Here is an 18,168-nt window from a genome sequence, read left to right on the forward strand (position 1 = left end):
ACACAACATGACTCGGCAAATTCCCCCGGTGGCCATTGGTCAGCTGAACTCCCAGATGAGCTGATGACTGCTTGGATGTGTGTGTGTGTGTCTGTGTTTAGGTACAGATTGTGCCGGTGTCGTTCCAAGTCCTGCATGTCTTTAGTGCAGATTAATCCCAGTTGAAACAGTGCCTCCTTGTGGTTGAAAGCGGTATTACACCAAGGTTATAATCAGGGATAAAGTCACAAAATCTGCAGTCCAGTTCACTTCAGATCAGTCTAGATTTTCCCCCTGATCACCAACAGCAAATTGATTTAGTCATGTTGTTTATCTTGCTTGTCAGATTTAGGCGCGTCTGGGCAACCATGATGCAATAGGCTGTAAATGTTTTCCTGTTGTCAGCGCATGGGATTTATTAAAAGAGATTTTGCAGTCTCACTTCCTGTAACCATTTCCATCTCTCTCTCACCCTCCCTCACTTGATTTCTTCCTCTTTCGTTCTGCTCCTTATACTTTACCTCTCTCATCTTCATCTCTGCATTCGAGCTTCTCTCTCTGGTAAAACCTTTGCATCCTCAACTTTTCAGGAAGCATGAATGAGTCAAAAAGCAGGATTTTAGAGAATTAATGATAAAAGGAAATGTCAAGGTTTAGAGGTTAAAACTGGGATATATTTGGTTGGACATTGGTGATTTTAGACATATTCTAGATTGCATATAATCATTGTTTAATTTACATTGTTGTGACTGTTATTTTACATGTATGGATTAGTGTTTATAGTTACTCCATGATATGTTCTTGCTATAAATGAAGTTTTATTCAAATAATTAATCATAAAGTGATGTTTTCTAATGTTACTCTTTCATATTTATTGGATTATGTGGTAATATTGTTGAGGCCAACAAAACATGTGCTTATCATACATCATTTGATCCTCCTCCTTCAGCATATCATCATACCACTTTAACATCAGAGTGATTATAAACTGTAGGAGTAGTGCTGACATGCTGTTACTGTGTCTCTGGGGTTTGATAAAGAGGAATGACATTGTTGGACATGTATTTGTTACATTATGCTTTCGGTGCTCCTTTGTACCCAGAATGCAACCTGGTTAGAACATAGTCAGTCATAAGAAACTTGTGTGAGTGGATGCTCACAGCACATGAGATACTGATGCCTTTTATAATCGTGTTTTTTAATATTTCTGTCAACTGTTCCTTTCTTAAGTCCTGTGTCTCTGTCTGTGTTTCTGCAGCCATGGCGGAGTTAGACCTGAGTCTGAGTGACGCGCTGACGGACAGTGTTCCCCAGTCAGGCCCGGAGAACCTAGTGGAGAGGGACTTTGTGGCTCAGCTGGAGTCGGAGGCCTTCGACGATCAGGTTGGAGAGACGGTGGGAAAGACAGACTACATCCCCCTGCTGGACAACGATGACCCCAGACCAGGTGAGAGTGATACAGTGGAGCCTGACTGGGAGGGTGATGGCAGTGTAGATATTAGACGACTAAAGGTGCAGTAATCAGAAAAGGCGATGATGCTGGACAAGCTGTCCATCACTTCTGTGCAGGGAGGAAGGTATAGAACTGGTGATGTGACAAGTGAGAGAGGAGAGTGAGGAGGAGAATGAATGGTTGACTGGAGAAAACAGGAGTAGAGGGAGTTAGAGACAGGTGTAGACAGGAAGTCTTGCTCAGCTCGTTCTTTCTGGACTCTTTAATCCCATCAACTGTTGAACAAATATAAACACAGGCAGGTAAAGGTTAAACACTTTATTATCTCCTGCACTACAGTACTACACAGTGAGGTGCTGCTCATAAACTACATGTTAAATCAAGAAATATTAAAAAAATAGATTAAGATACTTGAAATTCTGTCCTAATAATCACTGAAATAAAATGATTAAATGAGATCAGTGCAAGGTCGGCTGTTTATGCAAATGAGATGCAAACACTTGCCCTTTTTGATTAGGTTAATGTTCACTGCTTAGACTTCTGCTTGCACACCAATACTGTAGATAAAAACATGTCAGTAGCAATCAAAAAGTTTGGACACACTTTCTTGTTTAAGTAAATGAGAAAGTGTGTCTAAGCTGTGGACTGGCACTCTATGTAGTGGTATTGAGGTTTTTTTTAAGTATAATTGTTCAGTGCCATAAGAAAAACTTCATTCATCTAGACTGCACTAGGGGTGACAGCAGAAGTCTCAGTGTTACTTATCTCAAATTTAAACCAACACTATGTAACTTTAATCTCTTTAGAGGTACTTTGTCTTTTTTGTCAAATTTAACAGTAAACTTCAAAACATAAATCTAAGTTATATACTTGTGAATTTAAAGCTTCCTTAACTGCCTTTTCTTGGCCACTTGGGGTCAGCAGAAGAAGCTGAAAGCTACTGTGGCTAATGTGTTAGCAAACAGCTACCTGTTACACATCCAGCACACACAGAACAACATTACTGTAGCTTCATGTGGATGAATGTAAGTCTTGTAGTCACTGTATTTGTGTAACACATATAAAAAAGTGCTGAACAGGCTTAAAAAAAGAAAGAATAATAGGACATAACAATAAAAGAAATCAATATATTAATAATAGAAGAAGTCAAGGTATCAGGTTCAATTTGAATTAAATGCCATTCTAAAAGTGTCCCGGTCTACTACATCCACCAGCTAGTCACAAACTGTGTGTGTGTGTGTGTGTGTGTGTGTGTGTGTGTGTGTGTGTGTGTGTGTGTGTGTGTGTGTGTGTGTGTGTGTGTGTGTGTGTGTGTGTGTGTGTGTGTGTGTGTGTGTGTGTGTGTGTGTGTGCGTGTGTGTGTTTGCTGCTGGGCAGGTTGTGTACAGTGGTAAATCTACTGAGGTACGTGATAATGAAAAGAATCAAACCACCCCCTGTACAGTCACTTATCTGCATCCATCTACTGACTTCAATTTCCTGAACTGGGATGTCTGTCTCTCCATGGATCTCCATATCCATGTTTCAATCTATCCTGAACAAGATGAGAATCTGCGTTATGTAACATGAACTGCAGCTGCCCTTAAATGGCTGATACTATGAGGCACCGCTGGACACTGTCTGCCATTTTGGATGTGTCGGGGTGCCATTCAGCTGGGGGGAGGATAGTAACCTAGAGGATGAGAGGAGTGGAGGACACTGCTCTGCATAGCCCAGCCAACTGCTGAAATTGAGCAACTGAACATGAAGCTGCATCCAGTTACTGTCTGAATGACCCACCTGCTGCTGTGAGGTCAGCTTATGGCCTACATGGCACTAAAGTGTTTGCCATACATTTAACAGTCTGTGCTTCATATGGAGATGAATATATACATTCTCCAGACTGATTCAGAACTTTTTCATTGCTAGAATTTCTTTTTTTTAACAAACTAAAAGCTCATAATGCGCCACCAGCATGCTCTAATACTCTCATATCCCTGACATAAAGAGTCTCCTCTATACAATCATATACATATATTTTGTATGTGTACAGGTGATAATCCAATCTATTTCGAAATGCATAAACATATCAACTAAAATGAAATGAATAAAATCCTAGAACATGCAGAGCCCCACTAACTAAGCCAGCTAAGTATCCTAAATGATCCTGCTGTAATGAATTATATGTCATGAATAGCTTAGCCATGTTGTTACTGTAGAAAAGCCTGAAGATGAAGACAATGAGAATTAAGCAAAAGTGGGATGAAATAAATAAAAATGAAATGTATTATATACTATTATATTATATATATGAATAAATGTAGAATGGGTCTCATGTTGTGTGGCCATCAGGATAATCCTCTAATATAGAGGAAGCAGTAAAAAAACAACAACAACAACAAATTAAATGTTTGTCCATGCTATTATTCATCCTAATTACATCATAGAATATAGGAATGGTATTTGGTGGCTATGTGTAGGTGTGTCACTAACAGATGGCTTGTGTACTGGTTAGCTGATGGTTGAATAGAAGATTATTCCTCTATTATTTCCTCCTAAGATTCTCAAGGATTTACCAGCAAGATAAGCCAGTTTATCTTTAGATATCTTTAGAAAACAGGCACATCTCCTAAACAATTAACATTTCTTTCTGCTTTATTACAACAGCAATAGGCTCTAATAAGAGTATAGATTCACATCTGAAATAAAGCTGCTGCAGGATAAAAATAGAAGAGCAAAGACACACTAGTTATCTTATCATCACTCGCTCAAAATGCTGCTTTTATAGTGTGAAAGTGTGATATCACATCAGAGATACAGAAACCCACAGATGACTCTATGATGCACAGGACCATAAATTAGCAGATAGACAGTAGATGGATCCAATAAACATGCGAGGAGATAACCAGATAAAATGAAGTGACAGTCAACCGGCGATGACTCAGCTCTCGGGCCTGTTTTGGTTCCCCAGACACTTTGGTCAGACAGTCAGACTGTGTGTGTGTGTGTGTGTGTGTGTGTGTGTGTGTGTGTGTGGGCACTCAGTCAGTGACAGCCGGCTGCAGGACGGGCCGTGGGTGGTGTTGCCAGTGATCAACTGTGGCACGCTGTGTGTGCGCATTCGGACGAACGCAGACATGCTGACACGCTGAGTGCCAAACAAGCAGGGGCGAGGCAGTCCGCAAGTTATTGTCCTCTGTCAGCAGGCGAGCTAGACGGAGGAAGCACACTTTGTTTTTGTGTGTGTGTCTGTTTTTTTGTTTTTTTTTCATCATCACAGTTGTTGTTTCGGTGCCCTGATGCACACGTAATGTGCACCCATGATGCCTGATGTGTGTCCCAGTGTCCTGCGCTCTTGTTTTGAAAATGTGGTATTTGTGTCCTGTGTGCTTATTTGTGTGGACGCATATTATATGTGTGTGTGTGTGTGTGTGTGTGTTTTTGCATGCTTGTGTTTACATGTATATTGATTGCAGAACGGCCTGGCTTTTGTGGCTGCATGCATTTTTTAGTGGACAAAAGTCAATCCAGGGGTCGTTATCATGAGGCTAGATTAGCTGCTTATCTTTGGGCTTCACTGAGGTTTTCCAGTATTACATCATGGTCCACTTTTAATTGAGTCAGATCACCATGGTAACCTATACTGATGGACTAATTTGCACTGGAGGAGATTAACTTCAGAAGACAGCCTGCCTAATGATCAATGTACTATTAGCTATTGATTTCTTCTTCTTCTTTTTTGTCTATATAGGTACTTTTCCTCTCAGGAAGAACTTTGCTTTACTTCTAAGTAGGGTTGCATGTATGTAAATAAACTGGAAATTGCATGTTAGTGTATAACAGGGAACTTAAATGTAGTTAGAAAAAAACATGTTGTAGCATATTCATGGTTAAAACAACTAGATTTAATGCCGATACAGTTGAATACTGTATCTCCCCTATTCCTCAATCACATGCACGTAGCACATTACTTACTGCAGGGCCACACCTCCTACATGCACTTTGCATTCCTCCATCACATGGGGAGGAGGGGGGGGGGTCATAGGGTATATGTCTATTTTTCAACATTCAATGTTTTGTTGTTTAATGAAAGAATTGTTCTAATCACAAATAAATCAGTCAAAATGTTTGTTTTTTATTTCATTAGTTTGAAAACATGCTTATGACAAAATGACGAAAATTATGTTTATATTTATGTTTTTTCTACAGTTGATACGGTTTATATAAATTACCCAACATTTCCAGTTAATTCTTATAGATTCCCATATATTCCCATGGAAAGTTTCCAACTTATTTCCAAAATTACCCAGTTCAACCCAGTTTTAACATTATTCCCACAGCTTCTTATTCTGCTCTAGTTTTGTGATGATATCATAATGTACAGTTAGTCCTTTACATCACTCAGTGTCAGCTGTAAACTTACTCCCCTGCAGGTGAACCAGTTAAAACCAGCTTCTTCATACTGGTAACCCAAAGAGAGCCTGACTCACTTCAACCTGCTTCATGATACAGACCCCTGACCCTCTAATCAATGTGCGTGATGGTCTATTGAGTTCTTCATGCTCTTGTTTTGGTAAAATATGTAGTTGGTGTGCTACATACTTGTGTGTGTGTGTGATATGAATATTAGATCAATGGTGCAGTGATTCAGCAGTCAGATGTCACCCAGCTTCTCCTCCTCCAGCATCCCACACTGACTCCAGCCCATATGCGCCATCATCCTCTCCCTGCACTAGCCTCACCATAGCTGGTACAGGCACACCCATAAGCAGACAGCAAACTACACGCACACACACACACCCCCAGCACCCAAACACTATAACGAGGTGCTCTTTAAAAAGCCTGATCATTCAGGGTCAGTGGTTTTCACTTAAATCCAGTCTTTCATATTTCCGCTGCACAGACCGTACAATGTTTGATTTTTTTCCGTCTAGCCATTAGCGCTCAGAGGGATTGTAATGTGTTTGCTTGTTTTTGTGTGTGTGTGTGTGTGTGTGTGTGAATAGACGCGGGTACTGCATTGGAGAATGGAGAGCAGGAAGCTCAGGGTGTGCAAAAACCTGGTAAGAGATAACCCATAATTCTGTCTGCCGTCGGTCAGTCTGCTTAGGCCGCCAGGTCATCTTCATCCTCCAGTCGTGACCTTTTCATCTTTTCTTTTTCTTTTTGACCTTGTTTACTTCTTTGCTGTTCTTCACCTCAGTTCCATTCTGCATGTGTGTGTGTGTGTGTACACTCTCTGTGTGACTTCAGGATGTGAGCTGCTGCTGCCGCTCTCCAACATCCCTTCGAGGTCCATGTAGCACGAGGCTGCTGCTCCTGTCATTCTCTGAGCTCTCAGTGGTTGAACTGAAGAGAATGAACACACACTTACACACTGCAGCCACATCCTTCTTTTAGTTCGTTGTTCATTTGAAATAGTAAATATGGACATCGTGTATATCATTTGAAAATTGCCAACTTTAGTGCACCGCAACTAAAAAGACATAAAATTGCGATAATTTTAACATTATTGTAATTGCGATATGATTTGCGATATTTGAGGAAAAGATCATTTTTGGTGTGATCTTTGTGGGGATCTGTACCAAACAAATATATTTTAATATAAATGGGGTTTTGACACATACTTGGCAAATATTGCGCCTTCTACAGCTTTATAATTGCAGCAGGCTATATTTCAATAGTTAAAAAAATTTTTCGCCTGAATTTATGGGGCAAAAAACCAAGAAGTCCCCAAAATCATTACACACTCAGTTTTCTTACAATTTAATTTATTGTCTTAACTGAAGGTAAAAGTACTTATTCAGCACAGCAGTATTTGGTGTACAGTGCTCCAACTGCATGATGTCTACCAATTATATGCTTTTTGGTCATTGAACCTTCAACAATGTCTCATAATTAATGAGCTTATTATATGTTTTTAAATGTGATCCATTATTCTGTAAAATAACAGTCAGCTTGTTGTCAGATTCTTCTTAAATGGATGTAAAGGCCACATTTTCACTCTGGAATCAGTCTGAAAGTGATTAAACTGTCAACAAGTGTTGCCTGGCTGCCCTCCATCAGCTCCATTCATCAGCCAAGATGTAATTTTCAATCAGCCGTGGAGCACACATGAGCTCGTTTGCATAATCAATGCTTGAATATGAATGTCAAGTGAGAAAGAATGAATCAAGAGATTGTTAAATCGTCGCCTCGGTAATATCAGCCGATTAATAAACGTAATAATAAGGCCATTGAAACTCAATTGCGTAAGTCCCTTGTACTCAGCAGACCTTTTGTTGCTTATAATGTGGATACATTGTTATAGTTGTTATCTCAATCTCATGGTGGAGATAATTAGCTGCAGAGAAGAGATGCAGCTCTAGAGAGGGATCCTTATTGTGCCTAATGAGCAAAATCCTCCGTCTTCCCCCTCTAGCTGTCTGCTCGCACTGAAATAGACTGAGAGGGGAACTGTTTCTGATGTGTGTGAGTTTATAGGTTTGTGTTTATATACGTGGTCCAGTTTAGAAATCTAGCATCTGATTTTTTTTTTCTTTTGTTTGTTTGTTTATTCAATAGCGCCGTTTCCTTTTTAAGCATCGTCTTGCAGCTTTACCGTCGGGTCATTGCACAGCCCATCCATGTTAAACCACAGAGCTTCTGTACATGTTGTTGGTATATATATATTTTTTGAGGAGGATTTTGCATGAGGGAATCAATCAGTATGTGTAGTCTCCACCACTGACACCAAGCACAAATCCCACAACTGCACATATCAGCAAAGTACAATTTGCACCAAATCTTTTACCACAAGTCAGTTTACCTTAACACAATTCTCACCTATATAGAAGTGAACCAAATATCAGGGAACTCTGTGTGTCTGTGTATGTGTCTGTGTTTGTGTGCTTGCTCGTGAAATGATCAGTTATTGAAATTTGATTTTATTTGGGGAAAGAACGGGTACAGGCAGTTCCAGTATATTGAGGTCCCCTCTTTGATAGGATTACACAAGGATACACAAAAAAATAAAAAGCACATCTGCAGTAATATTATAGAAAATAGAAAAATACCTTAAAAGTAAATTTTGTCTTCTTTTTTTCTTTTTTTTAAATGATCAGAAACAGAGGTCCCCACTTGGCATATGTACAATGATAGGCCCCTGTTAGTAACAAAGGTGTGTATATGCGTGTGTGTGTGTGTGTGTGTCAGAGAGAGAGAGCAAAAGCAAATCAGACAAAGAGAGATCTGCTACAGTATACAGTGACAGTCTCCTATAATAAAAGTGTACTTCTGACATGTGTACACTCAGGCTGAGGTCTCAGGTAACCAATCATAAGGAGATCAACAGGTGAAGTTTGAAATGATAAGTCAGCTAATGTTTATATTTCCAGTCTGTGTCCAGTACATCTGCCAGCTGGCCTTTTTGATCCATGTAATAGTCTAGTTTTGTATAATATGAATGACAGCGATATGAATATACGAATTTCAGCCTTGAAGGTCAGCTTTTTCAAAAAACCTAGTGTGCAACCAATAAGTGGTATTCAAGTCATTTACATAACTCCCACCACTTGACAGTGCTGATTCATTTTTTTCCCACTTCGGTGATGAAACCTAGCTCCACAGTGCTTATGTGTTATTTAAAACCTGTAGTTGTTGAGAATGAGTGGGTCAGAAATGCGTCATGCCTGTGATGCAGACTGTGAGAATATTAAACCTGAAGTGTAAAAAGTGCTTTAGAGTTAGTTGATTGACAAGGTGATAATAAGACAGAAGTCTCAACAATAAATAAATCTATCTAGAAAGAGCATTTTACTAGTTTGTGAGTCATAGTCATTAGAGCTGGTGCCAAGCTTATGATGCATATCAGAGCCCCTCTGGGTCAAGATTAGAGGATAAAGAACAGCTATAATGACTGTAAAGAGAAGCCACGTGTCCTTTAACTACCATATCCATGTACTGTGTATGTGTGGTCCATGGAGGTGGCTAGAGGCTCTGTTGGTGACAGTGGGAGGAACGTTCAGCATGTTAATCAGTCGTCTGTGTTGGCATGTTCGCCGCTTAGTCGCCCTGGCTGCTTTTGCATGGCACGATGGCATGATGGCAGCTTGTGTTACCACGGTAACAGAGCTGTGGTGAAATATATGTGCATGCGTGTTTTGGTAATAGAGTGTGATATTATTTAAAAGTATACAGATTTAAGTTTCAGTACTCTCTCTCTCTCTCTCTCTCTCTCTGGGGGTCATTTACCAGCATTTCTACACTTCTACACTTCTAATTTCCCCACACTGCATCAGTAATGAGATCAGGTGTAAAATACATTTCTTTTCAGCGGGGCCCCACTTCAGTAGGGACCGTTCTTCCTCTCTTGTCTAGGTGTATTAAATCTATTCATCAGCGTTGTTCCAGCAGACCCCCAGAGAGAGGACGCAGGCGGTATAAGTAGTAAGTGGGTCAGAGAAAGGAGAGCTTGATCCTGACAGATGTGTACTGTATGTATGTGTATATATGTGTACGTGTGGGTGTAATGCACGTCACCTCCGCCGCACGATGCTTCCTGCACGCCACTTAAAAACCAAGTATATGCTGTATAGAATATGTTCACAAATATTTGACCAATAGAAAACGATCAAATCAAGCTCCTGTCCTGTTGGTCGAGTATTTGACATTTTGTTAGATGAGTTGATTTTATGACAGCTTAACTAACCTGCTTTCTCCCCCCCTCACCCCCACCCTCCCTTTTATGTCATCCTGTCATCCTCCTTTTTTTCTCATTCTGGCCATTCTACATAAATATTTTTTACGGTTCACGCTTATTACGTTCTTTTCGTAATTTTGCTTTCTGTTATTTATTCGTTCCCTCTTTCGTTAATGAACACACCCTTATTTGTTTCTTGCTTCCCTTTCTTCCTCACCGCATCATCATCATCATCATCATCATCATCATTGCCCTTCTTTTACTTTATGTCCCCTCTACTTCCCGTTATTTCTCTTCTCTCCTCTTTCCCCCTCAATCCCCTATGCTTCAGAGGACTAGAGCCCGCCTCCATCGCCATGCCGACTGTCAATCAGCTGTGCTTCCGCTTCTATGCACCTCTTCCCCTCTCCCACTGCAACACGCACACGAATATACACACACACATACACACACACTCTGTCTATCCTTTCCATGCCTCCTTGATCCAGTATGAAAGAGAAAATCTGAGGTTGTGGACAAGAGTGCACACACACATGCACACACACACACGCACGTACACACACACATAGCCATGCCATGCTGTCCTGACTTCAGAACACGTTGTTCCTCCAAATAATGTGTTGGCACACTGTGATCCACTCCGCTGGGCAAACTTGGTGTCTCTGACACACACAACAACAAAGTGAATGGACACACACGCACGCACACACACACATACACACATACACACACACACGCACAGTCACATTTGAAATTCAGTTTGTAATTTATGTTTGTCTGTAGCTCTTCTGGGCCCAGAATTACAATATTGACACTGTGTCCAATGAAGTGTTCTCTTCATGTCTGTTTGTTTTTGGATCACTCCAAATCAGAAGCTGCACATCAACAATATTTGTCACATTGTAATAAAAGATTATACAGATTTACTGCAACTGTATATGTGCAGAATACTAGAATAAGCATACAATGACTGTCAGCTCAATCCAAATGTAAAAATTAAGCACATCTGTAGCTCTTTCGCTCTATGAAGCAGACAGTAAGTTCATAAGTTCATGTCCTCACACGCACACGCACACTGACACACACACGCACACACAGACACACACACAGACACAGACACCGTCCAGCAGCCAGCCTTCGTCCTCCCTTTCGAAAACCTCTGAAAATGAGTCTGCAGCGCTGCAAGCTTCATCTATCAACACCCAGCAGCCCAGACTCACACACAAGAAAACACACAGATACACACACACACACACACACACACACACACACACACACACACACACACACACACACACAGACACAACATACTGTATTTTTGACTATACTGTTTCTTCTCATGAACTCCTTTTAACTCTCCGGCCCCCCTCCTGTGGTGCTCACCTCTCCACACACTGACTCTTTCTCTGCTTTGCACTATTTTATAGTTTTTGACTAAATGAATAGATACTAAAACCAAACCATCAGTGGACAATCACTAATCTTATAACATGTAAACGAGACGTCCCACTTAGACTTTTGTTCCATTGCACTATTGTGAATAGTTAGTTTGCAAGATATACAGTATGTATCTCTATATGTGGACTTACTGTTTAACATGCTCACTCACTTACTTGGGTGTTAGCTCACTTTCTAAAATCTCTTAACTTGTGTTGTGTCTCTTGCTGTATTGTGTCATTATATATGCAATAAATTAAATCAGTCAATCAAATGTTTTAGTTCACTGAAAGCAACTCGGTTTTAAAGGGCCTCATTCACAAAACATTTAGGGAATTCTTCTGGCACTCTTTTTTGTTTTCCTTATCCATGTTTCTGCTTTGATATAATCCAAATGTTTTAGACCAAAGAAATAAACTTCTGACAGTGAGTGCTGTGGATTGTGCATTATTTCTAGAAAAGCATGACCAGTTAATACTCCATTTGAATCCATTGCACTGAGGTGGCACATACAAGTATCTCAAAATCTGGACAGATGAAAATATGTTTTTTCTTCTTTTCTATTTTGGGTGGACTGACCCTTTTTTAGTAGAAAATTTGTGAATGAGGCCTAGTTAAGATCGGTGCTCTTGCCAACAAGGTTAACAAGCTGTTTTCTTCCATAATCTGACAAGTCATTGATTCCAAAGTGTAATAACCATGAGCTATAGATGAGCACAACTTCATGAGTCTATTCACTTGTAGCAGACAGACTCAATTTAACTCTTGTGATACTCATCTTGTTTTCCGATACAGTATACTGTATATTATTTGACCATTTTCCTTTTTAAGATGCATGAAAGCATCCAACATGTGCCATGAAGAGTTAGATCCTATTTCTTTTATGTGTTTGTTTCAAGTGGTATCTTTCGCAGAGTGTCCTTTTTATAGATGTGCCTCTCTCTCTGTCTGCCTGCACCTTGTGCTAATAAACCAATATATAACACACACTTACCTGGTTTTGGGTTTCTCTTTCTTCTTCTAACCAACCTGCACTAAACCTCTTATCTAATGTCTAACTGCTTTTTGACTCCTTTCTATTTACCTCCTCGCAGCCTTGTTATAATATGTGCATTATTATTATTATTTCCCTTTTTTTTTTAAACGATATTCTCATATCTTCGCAGCTTTCCAGGAGAACAAGACACTTAGTTATCCTGGCTGTAACCTTTAGAGGCGATGGGTTTTTACAGTGTAAAGCTGAGAGATTAGTGTGTGCCACAGGGAAAGGATTTTCTGTGTGCCTCTTTGGTTACAAAACATATTTCTTTATTACTCTTTTTCCTTTTTTGGAAAGATTGCAGAGAGGAACAAGTCATTTCTTTTTCCTCTCTGGCTACGGCTTAATAATACACATAGAAATGGAAATAAAGGGTTTTCTGGCTTCTCTAAAGAGGTTTGCCAGCTATCAGTATTTTATAGCTTCTCTGCCAAAACCACTTGGATTCTTCCAAACATTGCGGGTACGCCATGAAACACTCTGTAGATAGACAGAAGCTCATCTGCTTATTTTACAGTTTTTTATTATACTACATTGCATTATGCTGAGATAAACTACAAATCTTCAACAGTAATCCAATAAGTCATTTCAAAGTGACCAAAATCTGCACTCTTTGATTTGATTCTCCTATTTCTATCACCTCTGTGTTGGGACATGTCTATTTTCAGATCTATATTTTATATCTGGGGCTCTACTGGGATACCTTTGCATTATTTATCTTATACCTATGCTTTACACAGTCCCTCAGTTCAGCCTCTGTCTGAAACAGGCCGTTTTAGCCCCTGTTTCTTTAAACCCCCCCCCCCCCCTCCTGATGAGCCCATTCTGTTCTGATTGGTCAGCTCCTAGAAGCTGTATCACTGCTAACTTCTGGTGGCCCTTGAGGCTACATCAACAAACCCTGAAACAAACTATAGAAGTAAGATTTTACCACTTTTTCACATTCCTTACTGTAAATGTCAACTTTTTCAAATACATCTGTACATGTTCGTGCCAGAATCCGATCCGAAATATGAGAGTGGATGATGCGAACGATACATAGAAAAACATTAGCATCAAACTTAGCAACCACGGCTACGGCTTGACCATGTTTAACATAGATGTTTTTTGCTAGGTCACTAAGGTCTTATTGGGAAAATGGTCAAAATTGGTCTGGGGCATGAATGTTCATTCTTGACCTTGGTGATAAGTATACCTAATAAAGTCATCCACCTAATTAGCTTCATGCAAGGGACCAAATTACAATATTTGTACAAAATGTGTGTATATTTCTTGCTTTCCACCGCTGCTGTGACGATGTGCTGCTCTGTCTTGTCCGTCTGTGTGATGTCAATGTCTTCTTTTTGCGCCACAACGATTTAGTTTTTTTTACAGTGTGAGATAATGGATGCATGCTGTGTGAAAAGGCTCAGTTGCTTGAATCTCATGGTCCATGCTGAGGCTTGACTGCTCAGTCTCAGCATCAAAGCTAGCATACTGAAGTTTAGCAGGTATAATATTTGCCCTGATGTCCATCTTACTTTAGTATGTTAGCTTGCTTAAAGTTGCTAATTAGCACTGACAGGAATGCTATTAGTTTTGCAAGTGTTTGGTCATACTGGACAGTGTCAAATGTCCTGCTGTTAATAGTAAAGTCATGGAATCACCAAACTGATTAGGATACATTTTCATGAATGTCTGTAAAAACTTGAGATGTTTCAGCCTGGACCAAGCTGGTTGCCATTACTTGACCCATGTAGTTATAATGGCTGAAAAATACCAAATATCTGCTAGTTCCAGCCTCTACAGTGTTCAGATTCACTGCTTTTCTCTCTTTTATACCTTTATAAACTCATTATATTAAAGGTTTCGGACTATTGGTTGAACAAAACCACCAATTTAAGTCATTTTTTACTCTTTGAAACAAGGGAATGAAATGGGTGTTATTGACTAAACCCATCGATTGAAAAAAGAACAAGTAACAAAATGAAAATAACTCTTAACCTTGGCCCTTTTAAAAATCCCCTGTAACACTTGTACAGCCTTGTTGAGTCCACTCCCAGCAGAGCAGCTAGAGTTGTTGCATTGCTCACATTTGCAATCCGCTATATTGTATAACCTTCAGAGATCAACCTGACCTGTGCAATCCTCTCCGTCAGCATGTATGTGTTCGTGTGTGAGTCTATATGGGACAGCCTGGCCTACTTAGACTCAGAGAGTTATGATGTGGCTGATGTAGGGAGAAAAAGAGAAGGGAAAGGAATCGAACCAATCCTCTTTGTAAGCAGATGTGTTTTCCAGAGGAGGGATCGTCCCGTACCTTATCCCAAACCCCAGAGAGCCTCACGCCCAACAGCTGTTCCCCTACATTACCATTAAAGAGAGTGGATGGAGTGAGTGAAGGAAAGATTGAGATGATAACATGACTTAGAGTTACTGTAGAGACATGTACTTTATGTACATACAGTAATGCATATATGTAGACCTCTGCAGTGGTACAGTACATACTGTGCTTGTGCCCACACACAGTGACTACCTGCATCATCCAAGAACCTTGGACTGCTGTCATGACATCGACATGTTTTATACATTATGAATCTATAAATATATTACATCATGGGCTCAGGGAAGGAAAAAAAATTCAGTGATTGTTAAGTTTTATCTTGCAGAAGTCATATCATGAAACCATGATATTAAAGTGAAGGTAACATACTTCTACTATTAAATAGATTATGATAACTAGAACTGACATGATTAGTCAATTCATTCATCAGTCAGTTGACAGAAAATGTATATATATATAAAACATATATGTAAAGTGATATAGAGTATATAGAGACCAGCAGTGGTAAGGACATAAAACACTTAGAAATAGACAAAGTAAAATGGAACTTATACCATAATATGTACATTCAATTTGTACGCGTTAAATTTAAGAAAGGGAGGGTGGGCACCTTTTGGGCTTCACCCTTTGCACAGGGTGGCACCAGGGCACCAACAGGCAGAGGCAGCTGGTCCATCCCAGCTAGTCACATGATGATGCCTAGTTAGTCAAGTCCAGTTTATTTATAAAGCACATTTAATATAACAGGTGTAGACTCAATGGGCTTGGGGTGAGAAGAAAAAAAACATAGGCAAATGGGATCATACATGACAAAAACCTATAAGATAAGAACATATAGAAGGTATTGCATATATAAAACCTATAAGATAAGAACATATAGAAGGTATTATACATATAAAACCTATAAGATAAGTACATATAGAAGGTATTGCATATATAAAACCTATAAGATAAGTACATATAGAAGGTATTGCATATATAAAACCTATAAGATAAGAACATATAGAAGGTATTATACATATAAAACCTATAAGATAAGTACATATAGAAGGTATTGCATATATAAAACCTATAAGATAAGAACATATAGAAGGTATTGCATATATAAAACCTATAAGATAAGAACATATAGAAGGTATTATACATATAAAACCTATAAGATAAGTACATATAGAAGGTATTGCATATATAAAACCTATAAGATAAGTACATATAGAAGGTATTGCATATATAAAACCTATCAGATAAGAAGGTATTACAATAAAAAGGGAATAAGATAAGGTATATCCATTGTTATTGTTAAAAAATAATAATAGTACTGGTTAAAAATATGAAAGTTTTAGCTGTTAACCACATACTTTAAACTTCATGACACTTTTTAACTAAAAGGCTAGAAAAAAAATGTATCTTTAATTGACTTTTTAAAGAAGACACTGTTGCAGCAGGCCTGAGTTCCTGTGGTAGGGAATTCCAGAGTAAGAGCATAATGACTGAAGCCACTATAAGCTGATTTAGGATTTATTCTAGGTATAGTGAGGAGACCTTTGCTTAAAGGGATCTGTCTGGTGTGTACTTAATGAGCATATCAACAGTGTAGGAAGGAGCTAAGCTGTTCATAGATTTAAAAGGGGAGGATAAAATAGGAGTCCTTTTCATTACATTCAAACTAATGCAGCAGTAAATACAAAGAACGGCAGGACAAATCTGTTGTTTTGTCCTTGTGTGTGTGGATGTTGTGGTTCTAACACAGCAGCAGAGTTAAAGAGAGAGAAAGCTGTGGAAAGCTGAAACAGAAAGGTCGTCAATGATATCAGTAGCTGACCAATCAGTGCTCTGCAGTTTTTTCACATCTGACAGAAAACGAAACATCAAATGAATCAATATGATCGATCCACTTTATTTTAGAATGTCCATTTTCCCAAAAGATCTCTGTTATATATATTTTTAAATGCAGCCCTCATTATGCTTAAAATCATAAAAGATTTACCATTATAGTACTTAACATATATGTATAATAGTATGGTTATTTCCTGTATTCTATGCATTGAAGTAATAATACTGAAAACCAAGCACTTGAATATTCAGGCACAGCACATGTATGAATGTAACCCTTGAACACTGTTCAGGTCAAATTTGACCCATTTTTACATTTCAGAGCAGTAAAAACACCCTTAGCATTTTTCTTTTAGCCTGAATGTATGTGTTTTCCTAAAGTGAGCCAACATATAGAAAAATAAAAAAGCTGTACATAGAGAGTATTTCAGGTTCAATCTGGCCTATATTTATTTTAAAAAATCCGAAATCACCATTAAAAAAACATCTTCATATTCAATTAAACGATTAGAAACCATGATGGCTGGTATGTTCTTGTGATTCAGAGAACACAGGACCATCATAGTGTGATTGTGAATGTTGTTTTCTTTATAAAACCCACAAGAATAAACAATTGGAGAGTGTGTAGCAATATTGAGGTCAATGTATCATATGATAAGTCCATATAGACATGATGATGTTGATAATTATGTTATTCAATGATAAGTCGATAAGATCATTATTGTGACATACCTGACCTAACATTCCTGCATAGCATAATACAATATAATGTTTTTTACCTTTACACTTCAGCACAACTTTTGATATCTTTGTTAAATCTTACAATGTCAATGCATGACAGGATTTACTTTGTCAGGGTTTATGATTGTCAGCATCCTGCATATCTTTTATTCAAATATACAATCTGTGTCATAAAAGCAACCAGTAAAAATCAAACTAGCCTACTTTTCTTATATGTTGCCTTCTTTTTAATTTGATTGAAACACCATAACTACTAAGTAAGTATGAGCCCAACGCAACGCCATCTTTGTATAATTTGATAAACTCAAACTGTCGTCCTGTTTTTAACTTGAAGCAGTGATTTGGTAGAAATGCTGGATAAATCTCCTTTAAATATTCATGATGGAACTTTAATCCCTGAGCTGGGGAAAAAAAAAAAAAAAAAAACCCTAATTCCTCCCTCACTGATGTGAGTCTGTAGACGGAAGGCTTTTCATCCCACATGAGCGTTTCTCATATGTGGCGAAAGGTGTGTGTTTGACTGTGTGTGTGTGTGTGTGTGTGTGTGTGTGTGTGTGTGTGTGTGTGTGTGTGTGTGTGTGTGTGTGTGTGTGTGTGTGTGTGTGTGTAAGGCCTTATACTTGCCTTTGAGCTTCAAATTGGTAATGCTCTGTATGGGAAACATCAACATGGGCAACTAACGATTCAAATCTGTTGATTTGACA

The 18,168-nt window shown here is 38.8% G+C and overlaps 1 protein-coding gene across 3 annotated transcripts in view; it reads left to right on the forward strand.

The window, feature by feature from the left end:
* The window catches only part of LOC128382213 (microtubule-associated protein 4), a 112,509-nt gene that overhangs the window by 26,853 nt on the left and 67,488 nt on the right, over positions 1-18,168 (forward strand). For 2 of the 3 annotated variants that reach the window (XM_053342198.1, XM_053342200.1), the window contains exons 2-3: positions 1,238-1,426; positions 6,418-6,474. In XM_053342198.1, the coding sequence (XP_053198173.1) occupies positions 1,240-1,426; positions 6,418-6,474 (244 nt within the window). In that variant the 5' untranslated portion in view covers positions 1,238-1,239. The remainder of the gene's footprint in view (positions 1-1,237; positions 1,427-6,417; positions 6,475-18,168) is intronic. The other variant, XM_053342199.1, reaches the window with a different exon arrangement.

The sequence above is a fragment of the Scomber japonicus genome, chromosome 21, assembly GCF_027409825.1.
Source record: "Scomber japonicus isolate fScoJap1 chromosome 21, fScoJap1.pri, whole genome shotgun sequence".
NCBI classification, from domain to species: Eukaryota; Metazoa; Chordata; class Actinopteri; order Scombriformes; family Scombridae; genus Scomber; species Scomber japonicus.